The sequence below is a fragment of the Orussus abietinus genome, unplaced genomic scaffold (genome assembly GCF_000612105.2).
Source record: "Orussus abietinus isolate OABI.00-Male unplaced genomic scaffold, Oabi_2.0 scaffold198, whole genome shotgun sequence".
Classification (NCBI taxonomy): Eukaryota; Metazoa; Arthropoda; class Insecta; order Hymenoptera; family Orussidae; genus Orussus; species Orussus abietinus.
Genome location: NW_019394343.1, coordinates 31,669 through 46,213, shown reverse-complemented (window position 1 = coordinate 46,213; position 14,545 = coordinate 31,669). Strand labels below are relative to the sequence as shown.

General features: G+C 44.5%; 1 protein-coding gene across 1 annotated transcript in view; it reads right to left on the bottom strand.

Moving 5' to 3' along the window:
- The window catches only part of LOC105697227 (homeobox protein Nkx-2.4-like), a gene marked incomplete at its 5' end in the record, with an annotated part of 33,310 nt that overhangs the window by 17,788 nt on the left and 977 nt on the right, over positions 1 to 14,545 (bottom strand). The window contains one exon of the mRNA XM_012420357.2: positions 6,414 to 6,715. Coding sequence (XP_012275780.2) covers positions 6,414 to 6,715 — 302 coding nt within the window. The remainder of the gene's footprint in view (positions 1 to 6,413; positions 6,716 to 14,545) is intronic.

The following is a 14,545-nucleotide window of genomic DNA, read 5'->3' as shown; positions in this document are numbered from 1 at the left end:
GCCGCGGGACGTTCGAACTCCGCGGGTTACTTCGAATGCCCCAATATTTTCGAATTCAAATAGATGGACGAGAAAAATAGGAAAGTGCGATCACGCATACATATATAACGGATGTAAGGGTATATTTGATGCGAAACCCTGTCGAGTTTCCTGATTGCGAGCGGAGATTTTGTCAGCCTCCCGTTGCAAGACGTTCGAACTCCGCGGGTTACTTCGAATGCCCCAATATTTTCGAATTCAAATAGATGGACGAGAAAAATAGGAAAGTGCGATCGCGCATACGCATAAAACGTATGTAACTGTATATGTGGCGCGAAACTCTACCGAGTTTCCCAATTACGAAATATAATTTTGCGCCTTATTTCGCATGTCTCCTCCCATCGCAGGACGTTTGAATTGCGCGGATTATTTTGAATCCGTGAATATTTTCAAATTCGAATAGATGGACGAGAAAAATAGGAAAGTACAATTACGAGGTATGAACGAGGTGATTTCATGCCTGCCGTTCACCATTTTGAAATCTTTTTCGGACACAGTGGGTTCAAATAGCGGAAATTATTTCGAGCGCGGTGATATTTTTGAAGTGAGATGATGGAAAAGTACAATCACACGCGAGTAATAACTGAGACTATGTCTGGCGCACGCGATCTTACTTGAGAAAAACTGAGAATATATCCGATGCATATCATTTTAAAAGCTTTCTCGGACGCAGTAGGCTCAAATTGCGGGAGTTATTTCGAACGCGATGGTACTTTCGAATTCAGGTAATGATAGAAAAGTGCTATCACCCGCGAATATTATCCTCCTTTACTAAAGCGCTGTTTTCATCTGTATGTATGTCAGAAACCAACCTCACGCGATTTCGACGGGTTCCAGCCCCTAAATCGAAAATCCCTGAAAAATGTCCCCCCCTAAATCAACCCTGTTTAATAACGAAGATCTTCAATATTTTCTAAACTTGCAACTTTTTTTCAATTGTGTGGAAATTTCATGCGGATCAACACGCCGGGTCAATTTACCCCGACTAATAGGTCAACTTGCCCCATACCCAGGGAATGTATGCCCTACACTTCGATGCATCATATGTTCGATAATTCTCGTTATCCTCCTCGCAATTAAGCATTATCGAAAAAGTTGATCAACTACCCTCGGTCTCCTCCACCGCTCGCCACTTGGCCCCGGGAAGTGCGGGACTCAATTTCACTCGTTAGACCCTCGAACGACTCGCCCGATCGCTTTTCTCGATTCTCGGGATTTCTCCTCCCCTCCCTCTCGTTTTTATCCGACTCGCCGATAGGAGAATCGCGCGAGTTCGGTTATCCAGTGTCAAGACCGCGCAAGGGGGAGACTCGGAAGTCGCGGATCGAATCCCTCGAGCCGTCTTCTTCGAGCCTTTCCGAGATTGCCGGCTCGGCGGAAGTTCGCGGCTCGTGAGCAAACCCATCGTTATCGTTATTATCATGATTATACGCGGGGGTTCAATCGCGCGATCTCGGCATAGCCTCGGATAGCTCCGGGTAACTCCTCGGAGCTCTTTATAGTTCTCGTTGCTCGGCACCCCCTCGGAGAGGTTCGCCACCCCTGCGCTACCCCATAGAAAAATAATGTTGTGTGCACAGCCATCCCCCGTTCTGACACTCGCGTCTTTATGCTCCCGTACCTGCGGAGCCTGGCGCGGCCGCCTCGAATTTGCTCCCACGAACAAAGATTGAGACTTTAATGCTGTTTGCGCAGCTCCGAGATGGCGTCGCCCGATGCAATGGGGTGCCCGATATGCTCTAGCTGGGCCGAGACCGCCCTGGCGGCGCGGACTCCTCCGATGCAGATCTCTTCTCGATCGCGGCCCGAAACGTTTTCTAGTTCAATCAAGTTGTTACGTTTTGGGTTACCGAGCAACCCAATACGTAACTACTTGATTGATTAAATCACACAGAAGAATGATGTTGTAATCATTACATCTGCTCGCGGGTAAAAGTATCGTTGTAATCTTAACAACAATGATTGCAGATATAATTTCAATTTTTTGTCCTTTTAACCATTGCGGTTGTGGCACCGACTGCAGAATTCTTGTAAATAAATTGTAGTTATATTTGCATCTGACTGTGTTACGTGTATAACATTGGAAAGTAAAAATTACGCGTATGAAGGCACGTGTAAAAATAACCATCACCGATGTAACATTTAAAAGCAAGGACTCTATTGAAAACCGTAAAATATACCGTACCACTAGATTTTTGTTGCAAGCGTGAACTATTATTGTTCCTTTTATGCGATTAAGACAGAGCGAGAAGCATTCGGGTCATGACATGCATTAGTTGCGCAGTCCTGCAAACTGTTAGATTCATTGTGACTTTGGTAGCCGCATCATTCGGTCCTCTTCGAAATTCGGCTTTCGATCTAATTTAAGATCGAGTTTTACTTTTTCAATTAATTGTAATGGTTTGATTACAAGTGACTACATGGATGAGTTTGTAAAAAATGAACTTCAGGAGTGGAGGTTAGAGAACCTACAACAATCGTTCCAAGGTAAGCTTTACATAAAACAAATTCGACATTTCACCCCGCAGAATTTTACGTGCTATATTAACTGTTGCTGTTCTGTCCAACGGGTCGAATCCTGAAATGTTGTTCCAACGGATCGTGCCCTTCGATTAAAATCCGTCCACATATTTTGTAATCATAACAATTATTAAAATTCTTATAGATACTCTAACTTCGTATGAAATGGTTTGCGAAATAGATCGTATCGACCCTAATTGCGAATACATCCCAGACCGGGGTCTTTCCGATCGAGCCCGAGATTCGACATTGCAAATTAGTACACGTGCTAGTCCCGTCCCTGAAGGTGGTAGACCTTGCTCGGAGGAAGTGATTCTCCAAAGTGCGGATTTCGGCAGGGCAGAGAGAGCAAAGAGGCGCTCCTGTAATTTGCCTCTAATGCGGTACTCGATGAGCAGCTGGCTCGCCGGCCCTCTCTTTCCCCGTCGCGAGAATAGCGATAATAATAACAATGCCAGCAACAATGCCGGAGTGGGCAAGCAGTAACAATACGGGCTGCACTTAAAGTAACAATGCAAACGTAAAATGGAGGGCCGCATCTGTGTCCTGCCTGGAGAACGCGAGGGGAGGGGGAGGGGCCCGGGGCGCGACGCGCACTCTCGTCCGCGCATGCACGCGTGCACGATTGGTGCGTCGGCTGCACGCAATATGGGAGTGTTCACGCGCGTTGGTTACACGAGGGAAAGACTACCTTTTCGGGTAGCCCCGATGGCATTCTGCTCGACTAGGGTCCAGTTAACTTTGAAATCGATTTTCGAACCTTCCCCGAGATTTTAGGTCACGTGCAAGCTCCCAACACGACTTTTTCTTTCACGGGATGTTCGATCGCTCCCCAGCATCCACCACCAATGCGTTTTTTTTTATCACGGGATTTTCTATCCGCACGCGGATCTCAAACCAGGCTCCAATTCTGTAACGAATACGTCTCACCCGTGGCTCTCGTTTTCGCGTTGCCTCTCGAGCGTTTACAAAGTTACGGGCAATTCTGCCGAAGAGAGGGAGATTAAATTTACATGCAATTGTTACGGATTTGGAAATGAAATGCAGCGGGGTGGGCGGGGGTGCTCGCGCATTCGTACAAAGAAGTAAAGGAAGGGCTGGTCGATCCGAAAATCGAACGTCACGCGTAATTATCTACTCCGTGTCCGCCGACTTCTAGAGACCGCAACCATTTTTAAACGACTAAAGGGCCAAAGACGGAGACCTTTCCTCCACCGTGAAGTTCATAACAAGTGGTATATAAATCGGAGCGGAAAGAAAGCTCTCGGTGATGATCCGCGTACGCGTCCTTCCGACACTCCGAGTACATAGGTGCCCGGGAGAAGTTCGAACTTAGGTTGAAGTAGGTCCGAGTGGGTGGTGCCGGGGTGGCACATACAGATTATGCAGGATCGAGGAGCTCGTTTGGGCTCTGTTTGTCCCCAGAAGTTCAAGTGCGCTCGATACGGTGGCTGCCTGCCCTCCGTGTGGGGTACCGGCCTTCATGGCCGCCATTCACGACTCGGCCGAGTTCCGAGTGCCATCGACTCGAACTCGTTATTGAACCTTATGGCGAGTCCCACTCGCGGTTCCCCGACCTCGCCGCATGAAATCCCTTGATTGTAATGACTCCGTGCTACTTCCGTGCTCGTGCGAGTCATTCGCGACGCCTCCGCTTTGCGGGCCGGGCTCTCGCCATTTTCCACTTTGCTCATCCGTCGCCCGCAACCGCATCGCCGCCCTCCAAAGGGATGTAAGTGCTCCTTCTGTCTCTCTGGACCGAGCTCATTTCAGGGACGCGTCGAAAGCGAGTTGATGCCTCCAGGCCCGTCTAAAGACATATCTACCGTAACCGAATTCATCCCGGTGGTCTCGACCGTTTATCACGGGTGAAACCTCTGGACTTAATTCCACTTTCTGAAGCTCCACTTGGCAAAATGGTTTCTCTGGCCAATGTAGTGACGTAAGCGAAGAAGATACCTGTACACAGGAGAGACCAATACCGTGCGGAAATAATTTCCCTAATGCCGTATACGATAGATTTGCATTCTCTTTAAATCACGCGGAATAATATTTCCCCTCGATCTCGCGTATGTTCGGTAAGATTTGTCACAATTAACTTGTAGCAGCTCAGCGAGTTAAGCCAAATATTTCCGCGTACGGAACTGCTGTGCAAATTCTAAAGACGAACCCGAGAGCCAAGGGGTAGACGGTCACGTAGTTCTTTTATTTATTCGTTTTTTATACGTATGTCCCGGGACAATGGGTTGTTGCGAAAGGTTTCTAGACCCAAGATGAGGGTGATTCGAGCTCTTCCTGGCGGCTAATGCGATTCGCAAGCGAATCCGTGCGGTCACTTGCGCGGGATTGCCGACCCGGTCGGCAGGGCAGACGCAGAGGCAGACGAACGAGCAGACAGATAGACAGACAGTGCAACAGACAAAACGAGGGGAGACCCTGCCCGTGAATGAATGCAGGATGCGGCCAATGAGCTGGGCAACAATTATTTATTGTTACCAGACTACCACCGACCCCGTGGACATGTCCCTTCAATGAGGGCTCTTAAAATACGCCCAAAGCGAACGTTCCCATTAATCGCGCCACGAAACTGTTACGACTCGAGGGGGTATCCTCGATGGTTAGCAGATATAATAATTAGACCTCCTCTGAAATTAAGTACTCTTGATAATGTGACAACGCATACCTAGACTGTCGCTCGAAAGCTGCGCTCGGTCGTAACGGAGACCCTTGATTGATATGCGCTTATATATCTGTTCCGAACCTGCCGAATTTCTTGATACGAGCAAAATCAAGGTATCTCGAGGAATATAAACACATATATAATAATATAATAGGCAATACGACTGTTCAGAGTTTTTCTGATCGTTTGAAATCAACTGTTTTAAAGTGAATTTCATTGAAAATTGAACCGATACAGTTCATGCTCATTCTGGCATGCAATTAAGGGCTGATTTTCTTGCCACGTGCGTCTTTCAGGACCATAATTTCCCGTTTTTCAGATTAGTGTATCAATAAATTTAATAATGATAAATACTGTTACCACTTCTAATCAAACAATGTCATCCTTTCACGAATTTCGTAATTTCGCTAGAGGTACCGCAGGTACCGTTGAAACGGATGAATTAATTGGACCACTCTATATTTTGTTTGCATTGTCGGCACCAAGTGCGTTCTCCTTTTCCTTCGCGTGATTTAAAAATTCGGATGCGAAGAAGCCACAAGGAACTTGGACTCGCTCGGAAATCGAACAAAATAATGTCCCATGAAGAATAACAAGGTACTTCGGTATTAAGTGACGTTAAGCATAAAAATGTCTGTAATTCCGTTCCAGCGATTTCCAACGATTTTCACTGATTTCCAGCATTCTACTTGCAATTTCCATTGCGCCGAGTAATCCGCCACTGATATCAAACCATTCTTAACGAGTTCATCGTTGTCATTGGGGTCGAACAGTATCAGCGTGTTACATTCTATGATGCTCTTAATGACTTTCAGCTGATTTTCCCGGGATTTCCAGCGTTAAAACGCGCGATTTCGCGAGTTAACGACCCCTCGGATAGAACGGCCAAGTAAAATAAACGAAGAAATTATATTTCTTTCCCCCCACTCCTGAAATCTCGATCCTTACTGTATAAAACTTTGTGACGTCTTGCTGGAATTCAACGCGGCAAGGCGCGTTTCTTGCATCGCTCAACGCTACGAGTTCCTCGCTCAAGAAATGTATTTGGCTCGAAACTCTACCGACTTTTTTGATAATCCCGGACGTTATTGACATTGTTGGAGCCAGAAGAATTTTTCTCCTCCCTGACACAAATTAAAGGTCAGAAGCGAGGTGCCAGAGGTCGGCCACGTACCTGGGTGGGCGTTAGGTGTATGAGGGAGGCAAGGTGCTCGCGTTCCGGGGCGCTGAGGTACTTCTGCTGCTTGAACCGCCTCTCCAGCTCGTAGACCTGCGCCTGGGTGAAGAGGACTCGTCGCTTCCGCCGCTGCGCCAGGGGGAACTGCATCGCCCCGACGCCCATGCCGACGCCCACGCCGACGCCGACGCCTACGCCCATGCCCGAGGACTTGGTCACGTCGCCCATCGACTGGCCCACCGAGCAGCCGGCCATGTTGGTCCCGGCGCCCGCCGCGGCGGCACCCATCAACCGCGAGACTGCAAAACATATTAACGGGAGAATCGATTATTCTTCGGCGTTCGTTCAACGAGCTCAAGTTGGAAGAGCGAGTACTCGACGTTAATTTAAAGGGGCTTCTTGCTTTACGATTGCTTCTTAAACTTACAAGATCTCATTTCTCGGAGAATGCGTTGGGATCATTTGAACATGTAATGTCGTAAATCGTTGAAATGTATGCAGGGCGATATATATTGTATATATTTATAATTTGGAGATCCCTCATACGAAATTCTTGCGATCGACTCTACCCATTCTACAACTATTAGATGGTATCAAAAATTACAGCTTATATAAATAAAATCAGTCTATTTTTGGTTTGTTTATATCGGTGAAAAGGAAGAATGCGGACAGTTAACGTTGTAACTAACAAACCCATAAAGATGACGGATTTCAGATGGTCCACCAATGACAAAAAAATCCGCCGGTAGTTTTAGTGGTAAAGCGTAACGACTGTATTTTGTCAAATTTCAAGGCCTTAAGCGCGAATTTTTCTGTGATTCGTCATTAGTTGTATACCAATAAACTATTTCTACAGGACTTCGAAGGAAGCACGTTAATTACAAAACGAATAGTGTTCACAAATTAGTTGGTGTCGCCCCATTTAGGTTTAACCTGGCTTCTAAAAATATTAGGTGTAAGGGAAAGTTCTGTCGTTTTTTGAACATGTACACTTCTTTAGAGAAAAACAACAGAACCTTCCCTTACACCTAATAGTTATAATTTGGAGCGCCAGCTCTCCAAACTATGATCCGACAAAAATCCTAAGTTTTTCATTTGCAACGAAGATGCCGAAGAAACGAACACTCGTAAACATTTTTCCTATAATCGAGACATTTACGTTTAAGGTGTTACGAAAGACTTAAAACTCGCGAAATTTAATTTTTCGGAAAAAAAAACAAATAATGTATTTATCCCGGACAAGGTCAAAAGAAGACACTTTTTTCGAAAAATTAAATTTCGGNCATCTTAAGTATTCAAAGTAATTTTTTTGTTTTGTTTTAATGCATTGCATTATGAAATCGATACCTATAGGTACGTAGTTAATCATTCGAAAAGTTAGGTGGATTTAAAGAAATTACTTTTGACACGGGGACGGTTTATTTAGTTCAGGGTAAATCAATTCCCCTTTTCTCAAATGAAGGGATTCTTTCTTCCTCGGAGCGGTGGGAAGGGCTACCGAATCGGGTGGGCTGGCCTTCCCTTCTCAGCCAGTGAGGACCCGTTAAAGACCGACAGACGTGCGAACAATGGGACGATTTAGACGCGAAGTGCTACGTCACCCGACATGCGAGGTCTCGAAAGATAACTTCGAATCCCTGCCACGTCTGCCAGATCTTCTTAATAAAAAAACTGAAGACAACGGAATAGATTTTCTGAATAAATTTCTGAGCAACTTTTTAAAAACCGTTCTCGCATATGAAAAAAAAACTGTAAAGGTAAACGACCTCATAATTCATTAGCATGAATTCCTGACAGTTATCTAAATCGCGAGGAAGAAAAATTCATATCACGATGAGGTTCTCCACCTTGAAAGACGTCGAACCGGATTCGAGTAGATAGATTTTCAGATCCTTATTGTAACTCGGAGCCTCCACCAGATCCATTCGTATAATTTTCTTAATTACGGTAGATATACCAGAGTGGTCGATTGATCCAATCATATATCATTTATGTTTTGATTTAAACAATATTATCCCTTCAGAAATCTTTGTGAAATTCAATCTATTGCAAACAGTGTTTAGAAAAGAAATGATACCGCAATGACGCAAATGACTCGGCCGTGCGATTGTAATTTTACCGGAAGAAAATCCTCTCTATAGCGATCAGTCTCAATGTACGGGGTATCCCAACATCTGTCCCATTACAGAAACGAACACTCATCGATCCATCTTATCGTTGACGGAGTCATTAACGATTTGGAGTTCCTAACTCCACCGCGAAATTCCACGGAACAGTATCCGGAGCCCGTGAAGTTTTCTTCCGAGGAAAGGCAGGAGATGGCACCTCTTCGTCCCGGGACTCGCCTTGGACAATGGAACCGAGATCGACTGACAGTCCGGGGGATAAAGTTACGGCATATCCTTCAGCGGTGGAAGGCGATCCCAACGCGTCCCGAGTGGCTCCTCGTTAAGTAAACTCGCGCGTTTCTGACGATCCTGACCGCCCTGGCTGGCCGGGTCCACTCGAGGAGTCCGGAGGTCCTTCTGGGATGATTCAAAAGCTCTACTCTGCTCGAGAGAAGCCAGGCCAAAGGGATAGAAGGGTGCCAACGAGGCTGAAACAATCGCCGCTCGGAAGTTTCTCACCCATAAGGTAGCCCGAGTCCCGAGGTGGCAACGATGCGTTCGTCTCTTCATTGTCCCGAGCATCGCCGAGTTCCAGCGATCCTATCTGCAAGGTTTTTGTCCAGATATCAACGGTCAATGGATGGGTTCTCCAGGACCAAGGTAGATTCTAGTCCCAACGAGTTGGCGGCCCTCTTCTCTAAGCATCTGGACCGCCATCGGAGGGGTCTTAGGTTCTCCACGGTTTCCGATTAGACCGGGTTCGCATGGACCCCACGGTGACTAGAAGACGAGTCTAGGGAATGGAGCGCGAGATTCGACGGTGTCGAATCATTTTTATGGTAATATAAAGTAACCATTGTCCTACCGAGGTACTAGACACAAGAATTCGTACAGAAGGTGAAGTAACCACTGATACGAGCACTGGACGTCTTTAGTAAATGGCTCTAAATTTACTAATAAAATCAGTTTCTCCCTTATTTCCGAGATTAACGGACTGACATGCATAGAATTCGGTTCTGGACCAACTATCCGCTGACCCTGAGAAATAATAATCCGAGAAAAGTTGATCAACCGATGTGTAAATGTTTATTGGCAAAAAGCAGAAAACACGTATTTCTTCATTTTTTGTGAGCAATCATATGGCGTAAGTGGAACTTAACTAGGAGTGCTTGTTTAATAGATATTACAAAAAATGTCGCCTGAAGGGTAGTTCACCCCCTTTGGGGGTTGTAGCATTGCTGGACAATATTGTGTTTTCACCGTCCTTATACAGAATATGTTTATACCAAGTTTCGTCGAAATCCCTCCATTGCTTCTATGAAAATTATTATACAAATCGAATTTTTGCTAAACTTTAGGGGGTAGTTTCACCCTTCAAATGCGGACCATTGCAGATATAAAAAAAACACGTGTCTCTTAGATTTTTGTGTTCTTCAATATGTATGAAAATCAATAAGATCGGGGGCGGACACTTGGGAATGTTTCCTTGTTAGACCCCTGCTTTCCCCTAGGTCCAGCTCGCTAGGAGCCGAAGCTTATTTGCTTAACTAAAATCTATGCATGCACGAACATTACCAAATCATCACTACAAGTTTGGTATTCCCGACATAGCCTACGTCCATGATTAAAACCCGATTCCTGAATTTTCCCGATAGCGACACACCCTGGCAAACATCCACGCTTGGATAGGAAACAGCAAATCGATCGGAGGATGTGCTCGCGGCATGGAAACCCCGACTTAGACCCCTGCTTTCCCCTAGGTCCGGCTCGCTAGGAGCCGAAGCTTATTTGCTTAACTAAAATCTTCGAGGACGACCGTTTGCCACGCGTCGCGACGCCCCTTGCGAGGCCGAGGGCCGAGGATCGCCGCGACGCCGATCGGACCCGGGTCCCCCTCACCCCCGCGCACCTACCGGTTCGACTCGATTCGACTCGATTCAATTCGATTCCATTCCATTCCATTCCATTCGACGCGGGATGCGTGCTGTTGACACAGGCCAGAGGATGGACGCATTGTCGGCGGTTATGCGCGCCGAGCTTTGTGGACTCTGCCGCGAGAAACTGATACGGATACTGGACCGTCCAAATGGAACCAGGAAATCGGGGAGCCAGCGTTTCGTGACAATGGGGAATAGCTCTTATACGGTGGAGCGAAAGGGGCAGAGAGAGAGGCAGGACCGGAAAAATGGGAGAGAAAAAGAAACAAGAGAGAAACAGTGAGGTGGCGTAAATACTATTAAATACAAAGCCCCACATTCGCCCTCGTTTCGTAATCATGTCTGAGAAAGTAGCGAAAGGTCGGTTAGCGTCTTGGCTTAAGTTCAATTAGATTAGATCGAGCTCTGTAATGTCGGTTGAGCAACATCCGAGGGAAACGGATCGTTGGTGCTGTCACGTGAATCAGAGAACTCGATAGAGTTTCGCGCCAAATACACGTAAGAAGCATGTGCTAACGGCACCGAGTACTTAGCGCCTAACTTTTGGCTGCTCAGTTTAATAGTTATTATTTAATATTAGATATTTATCTCTTAAGGGAGCTTATCTCAAACCCATGATTGCCGTAATTAAAGTACGTCTCGTTTTGTAGATCTTCTAATTCTCGCAGACTTCTCAGCGCCGTTCCATTACGAGTCCGCTGATTTTCCTTCGACTATTTTTACGAGCAAAGATTACCGAGAAACAAATGAACGTTGGTAAAATATCTACATATACGAGCAGAAAAGTCTCGTTGGTACCGGAGATACCGAAATGAAAGAAAAGTGAGAAAGAGATTTGAATTTCTGCCGCGAATTATGCGTTTCATCCGTTAAACAAGAAAAGTTAATAGGAACGTCAATCCTTCATAATTCTGATGTATTTGTTTTCGTCTCTTTTTCTGGACCATCGCATTTCTGCCGACACGAATTTCATTTATGTCGTGATAAGTCGAAATTCGCATAGTCGTACGATTGGGCGTGTCGCGAGCGCGGATTTTGACAGGAGCGGCGATTCTGGCAGACATCGCTGACGATCGATACGAATGGGAATGGCACCTCGAAGTGCTCGAGTGTGACGGGATGACGAGGATTGTTTACCTTTCGCAATCGAGAGAGCCGCCCGGTGGCAGCCCATCTGCCTAGATCAACGATCCTTCCAACATTCACACATTATCCCGCGCCTCCACGGAACTGTCAAACGGCTCGAGTAGCGTCGAAATGTGTGCGATGCAAATGAATATTTTCGATTAAACAATATTTGACCCTCCGGGTAGTCCGCGGCTCGGCCGTAAAAATGCGTGACCAATGGCCGAGCCCTTGGCAAGTTGGAGTGATGTCTGAAAGAAGCCAGTAAACAGGCGAGGATGGAAAAAAAAAATTCAACTTTTCACATAACGAAGAGCCGCGGGCATTCCAGAGACTCCTCGTTTCGGTCTTTGGCCAAGCGACTAGTATCTGTGCATTGTGTAAATGCGTCATTTACTGTCATATTACACGTCTGGTCATGCGAATACGTCCAGTAAAGTAACTTCCATTTATACAAATTCTTAAATTATGGAAATTATTAACGTACTATTTATGAAATACTTGATTAAAATAGTTTGGCTTAATTTGAAGTAATGTCCAGTAAATTGGCGGGGTATAAACAAGTTCGGCCGGTTTCGAATTAAGCCAAGCTCTGTTTTGGGTGAACTAAACGCGGCAGAGACTAAATAAAAAACAAAATAGTTAAACTCAGGTTTCCGTTTAACGCGTGGTTATATAGAACTTCGCTTTAAACTGATGGGATCGATTTTGACGGAGTACGGTCCCATGGAAATGAATACGATGCCAAAAATTCGACGGTTTAAGACCTGTAGAACCAGCAGATTCAATGCAATCGGAGGCACACATGCTCACATATCGGGAATCGTTTGGTTTAGGGTGTATAGCATTTCCCAACGGGACCGAATCGTGGACGTAGGATATATGGACCCCGCAAACCCATTCATTCCCTTCATATTCTTGTGAAGCCATAGAAAAGGAAAGAAAACGAACGGAGATACTACACCGTTGAAAATCCTCATAAAATTCATACGCTTTTAATACATAAGGCTGTAATAAGATTATAAATTTGATGTCTTAATGATGAATTAATCTACATATTTCTTATAAATCTCTAAGTAAATTTATAATTTTATTGCATTTTTTCATAATTTTGTGAGACCCTGTAAGAAAATTAATACACTTATGTACTAAACCTGAAATATATGTTTATAAGATATATAAGTAATAAGTTACGAAATTTGGGTATATCATGCCCAAATAAAATTTCTAAAAGATGTTTTAAAATTATAATATTTTTTTTTTTAATATTGTACTGCACAAATGTTTCACGTAAAAAAAAAATAGAAATGGACAGAAAATAGCCCCTTTGATGTCTCTCTCGGTCGCGCAAGTTTCATTGTCTGATCACTGAATGAGATCCATACATTCTACGTCCATAGATCTAACGTTTCCAAGACAATGGCGATGATTTGCGTTCGCTCGAAAATGTCCAAAAAGAAGTTTTGTTCCAGTTCATGCAAGGTTTCAAGAAAGAAATTCGGTATGAACCGATCGTAACGAAAGTTTGTTAATCGGCATTGATTACATTGAACCCACGATTCGTCCGGGCCTTAAGACTCACGTATATCCCAAATAGTGTTGAAAATACAAAACATTGTTTAAAATATATACGTATAGATTAATCCGCCGAGAATAGAAATCGTTGGACTACTATCATTTATACTAGAGAATTATATTTTCTAAGGAAGAGACTTCGAAAAAAAGAAGCAAATAAACCGATATGATCCTTCAACAGAAATCCATTTTATGGACAATCCCAAGTGAAATGCTTAAAATAAAACAGGCGTTGCCAAGAGAATATTAAAATTAATAACGTTCAACTCTACTCAAGGTTCTCAGAAATTCACGTCGTTGAATGTATAACGTTTTTCTAAGTTGCAAATAAACTGAGGAAAATACAATTACGACCCTCTATCGAGAGACGTTTGCGTACGACCTCTCTCGCGTGGATTTCCGACTAAGCATATAACATGAGAACTCTCTCAAAGTGTCATGCCCTTTTCACGAAAAGACGACCCCTAAGGCATGCCACCTCACCGCAACTATTCCCTTGACCTACCCGAATCCCTGGATCCCGAAATCGAGAAATTCTTCAAGCCAAAAAGCCACTTACGAGAACTTTTTACAGCCCTCTCGCAAAGGAATGAAAAAATGTCTTCTACATACATTATGAAATTTCAGTATTACGTTGAATAATTATCAATTATTTATCGGTTCGAGTCCTTCCCCTAAAATTCCAAAACCGATTTGCATTAAGCACATTAACCGTCTATCGTACGAGATAGGCATTTACAAGGACAAATTCAGCGTCATTATACCCGTTGCAATAATCTCAGCATACAAGAAAATCGAACGCCATTTAAATATCATTGTAACTAATAAACGCGAAAACATTTACTCCTCTCTACTCCGAACAACAACGGAATCAAATCGTTGCCGTTCAACGTAGCAACTTCAACCAAACGTCCTTCGATTCACGTCAACGTTCAAGGAAACATTTTTCCATTGATTACCCGTAAACCAATTGATCGACTCCGTCCCGAGCTATCGACTAATTTTCGACATTTACTCGAGAACGACGACGGTATCGTTAAATCGATTCCAAATGCATTCAGTCGAATGGGTGGAATTCTCCAAAACCCTCTGGACGCGACATTTCGACAATCGAAAGAAATTCATCCAATCTTTAACGCTGGAACTACCGGCGGATTGTTTTTTGTATAGGATGGGCCATTTGAAACCAGTCATTTTGACTGGTCTTGGTCGATTCCAAATGCATTCAATCGAACGGGTGGAATTCTCCAAAACCCTCTGGACGCGATATTTCGACAATCGAAAGAAATTCATCCAATCTTTAACGCTAGAACTACCGGGGGATTTTTTTTTGCATAGGATGGGCCATTTGAAACCAGTCATTTTGACTGGTCTTGGTAGTTCT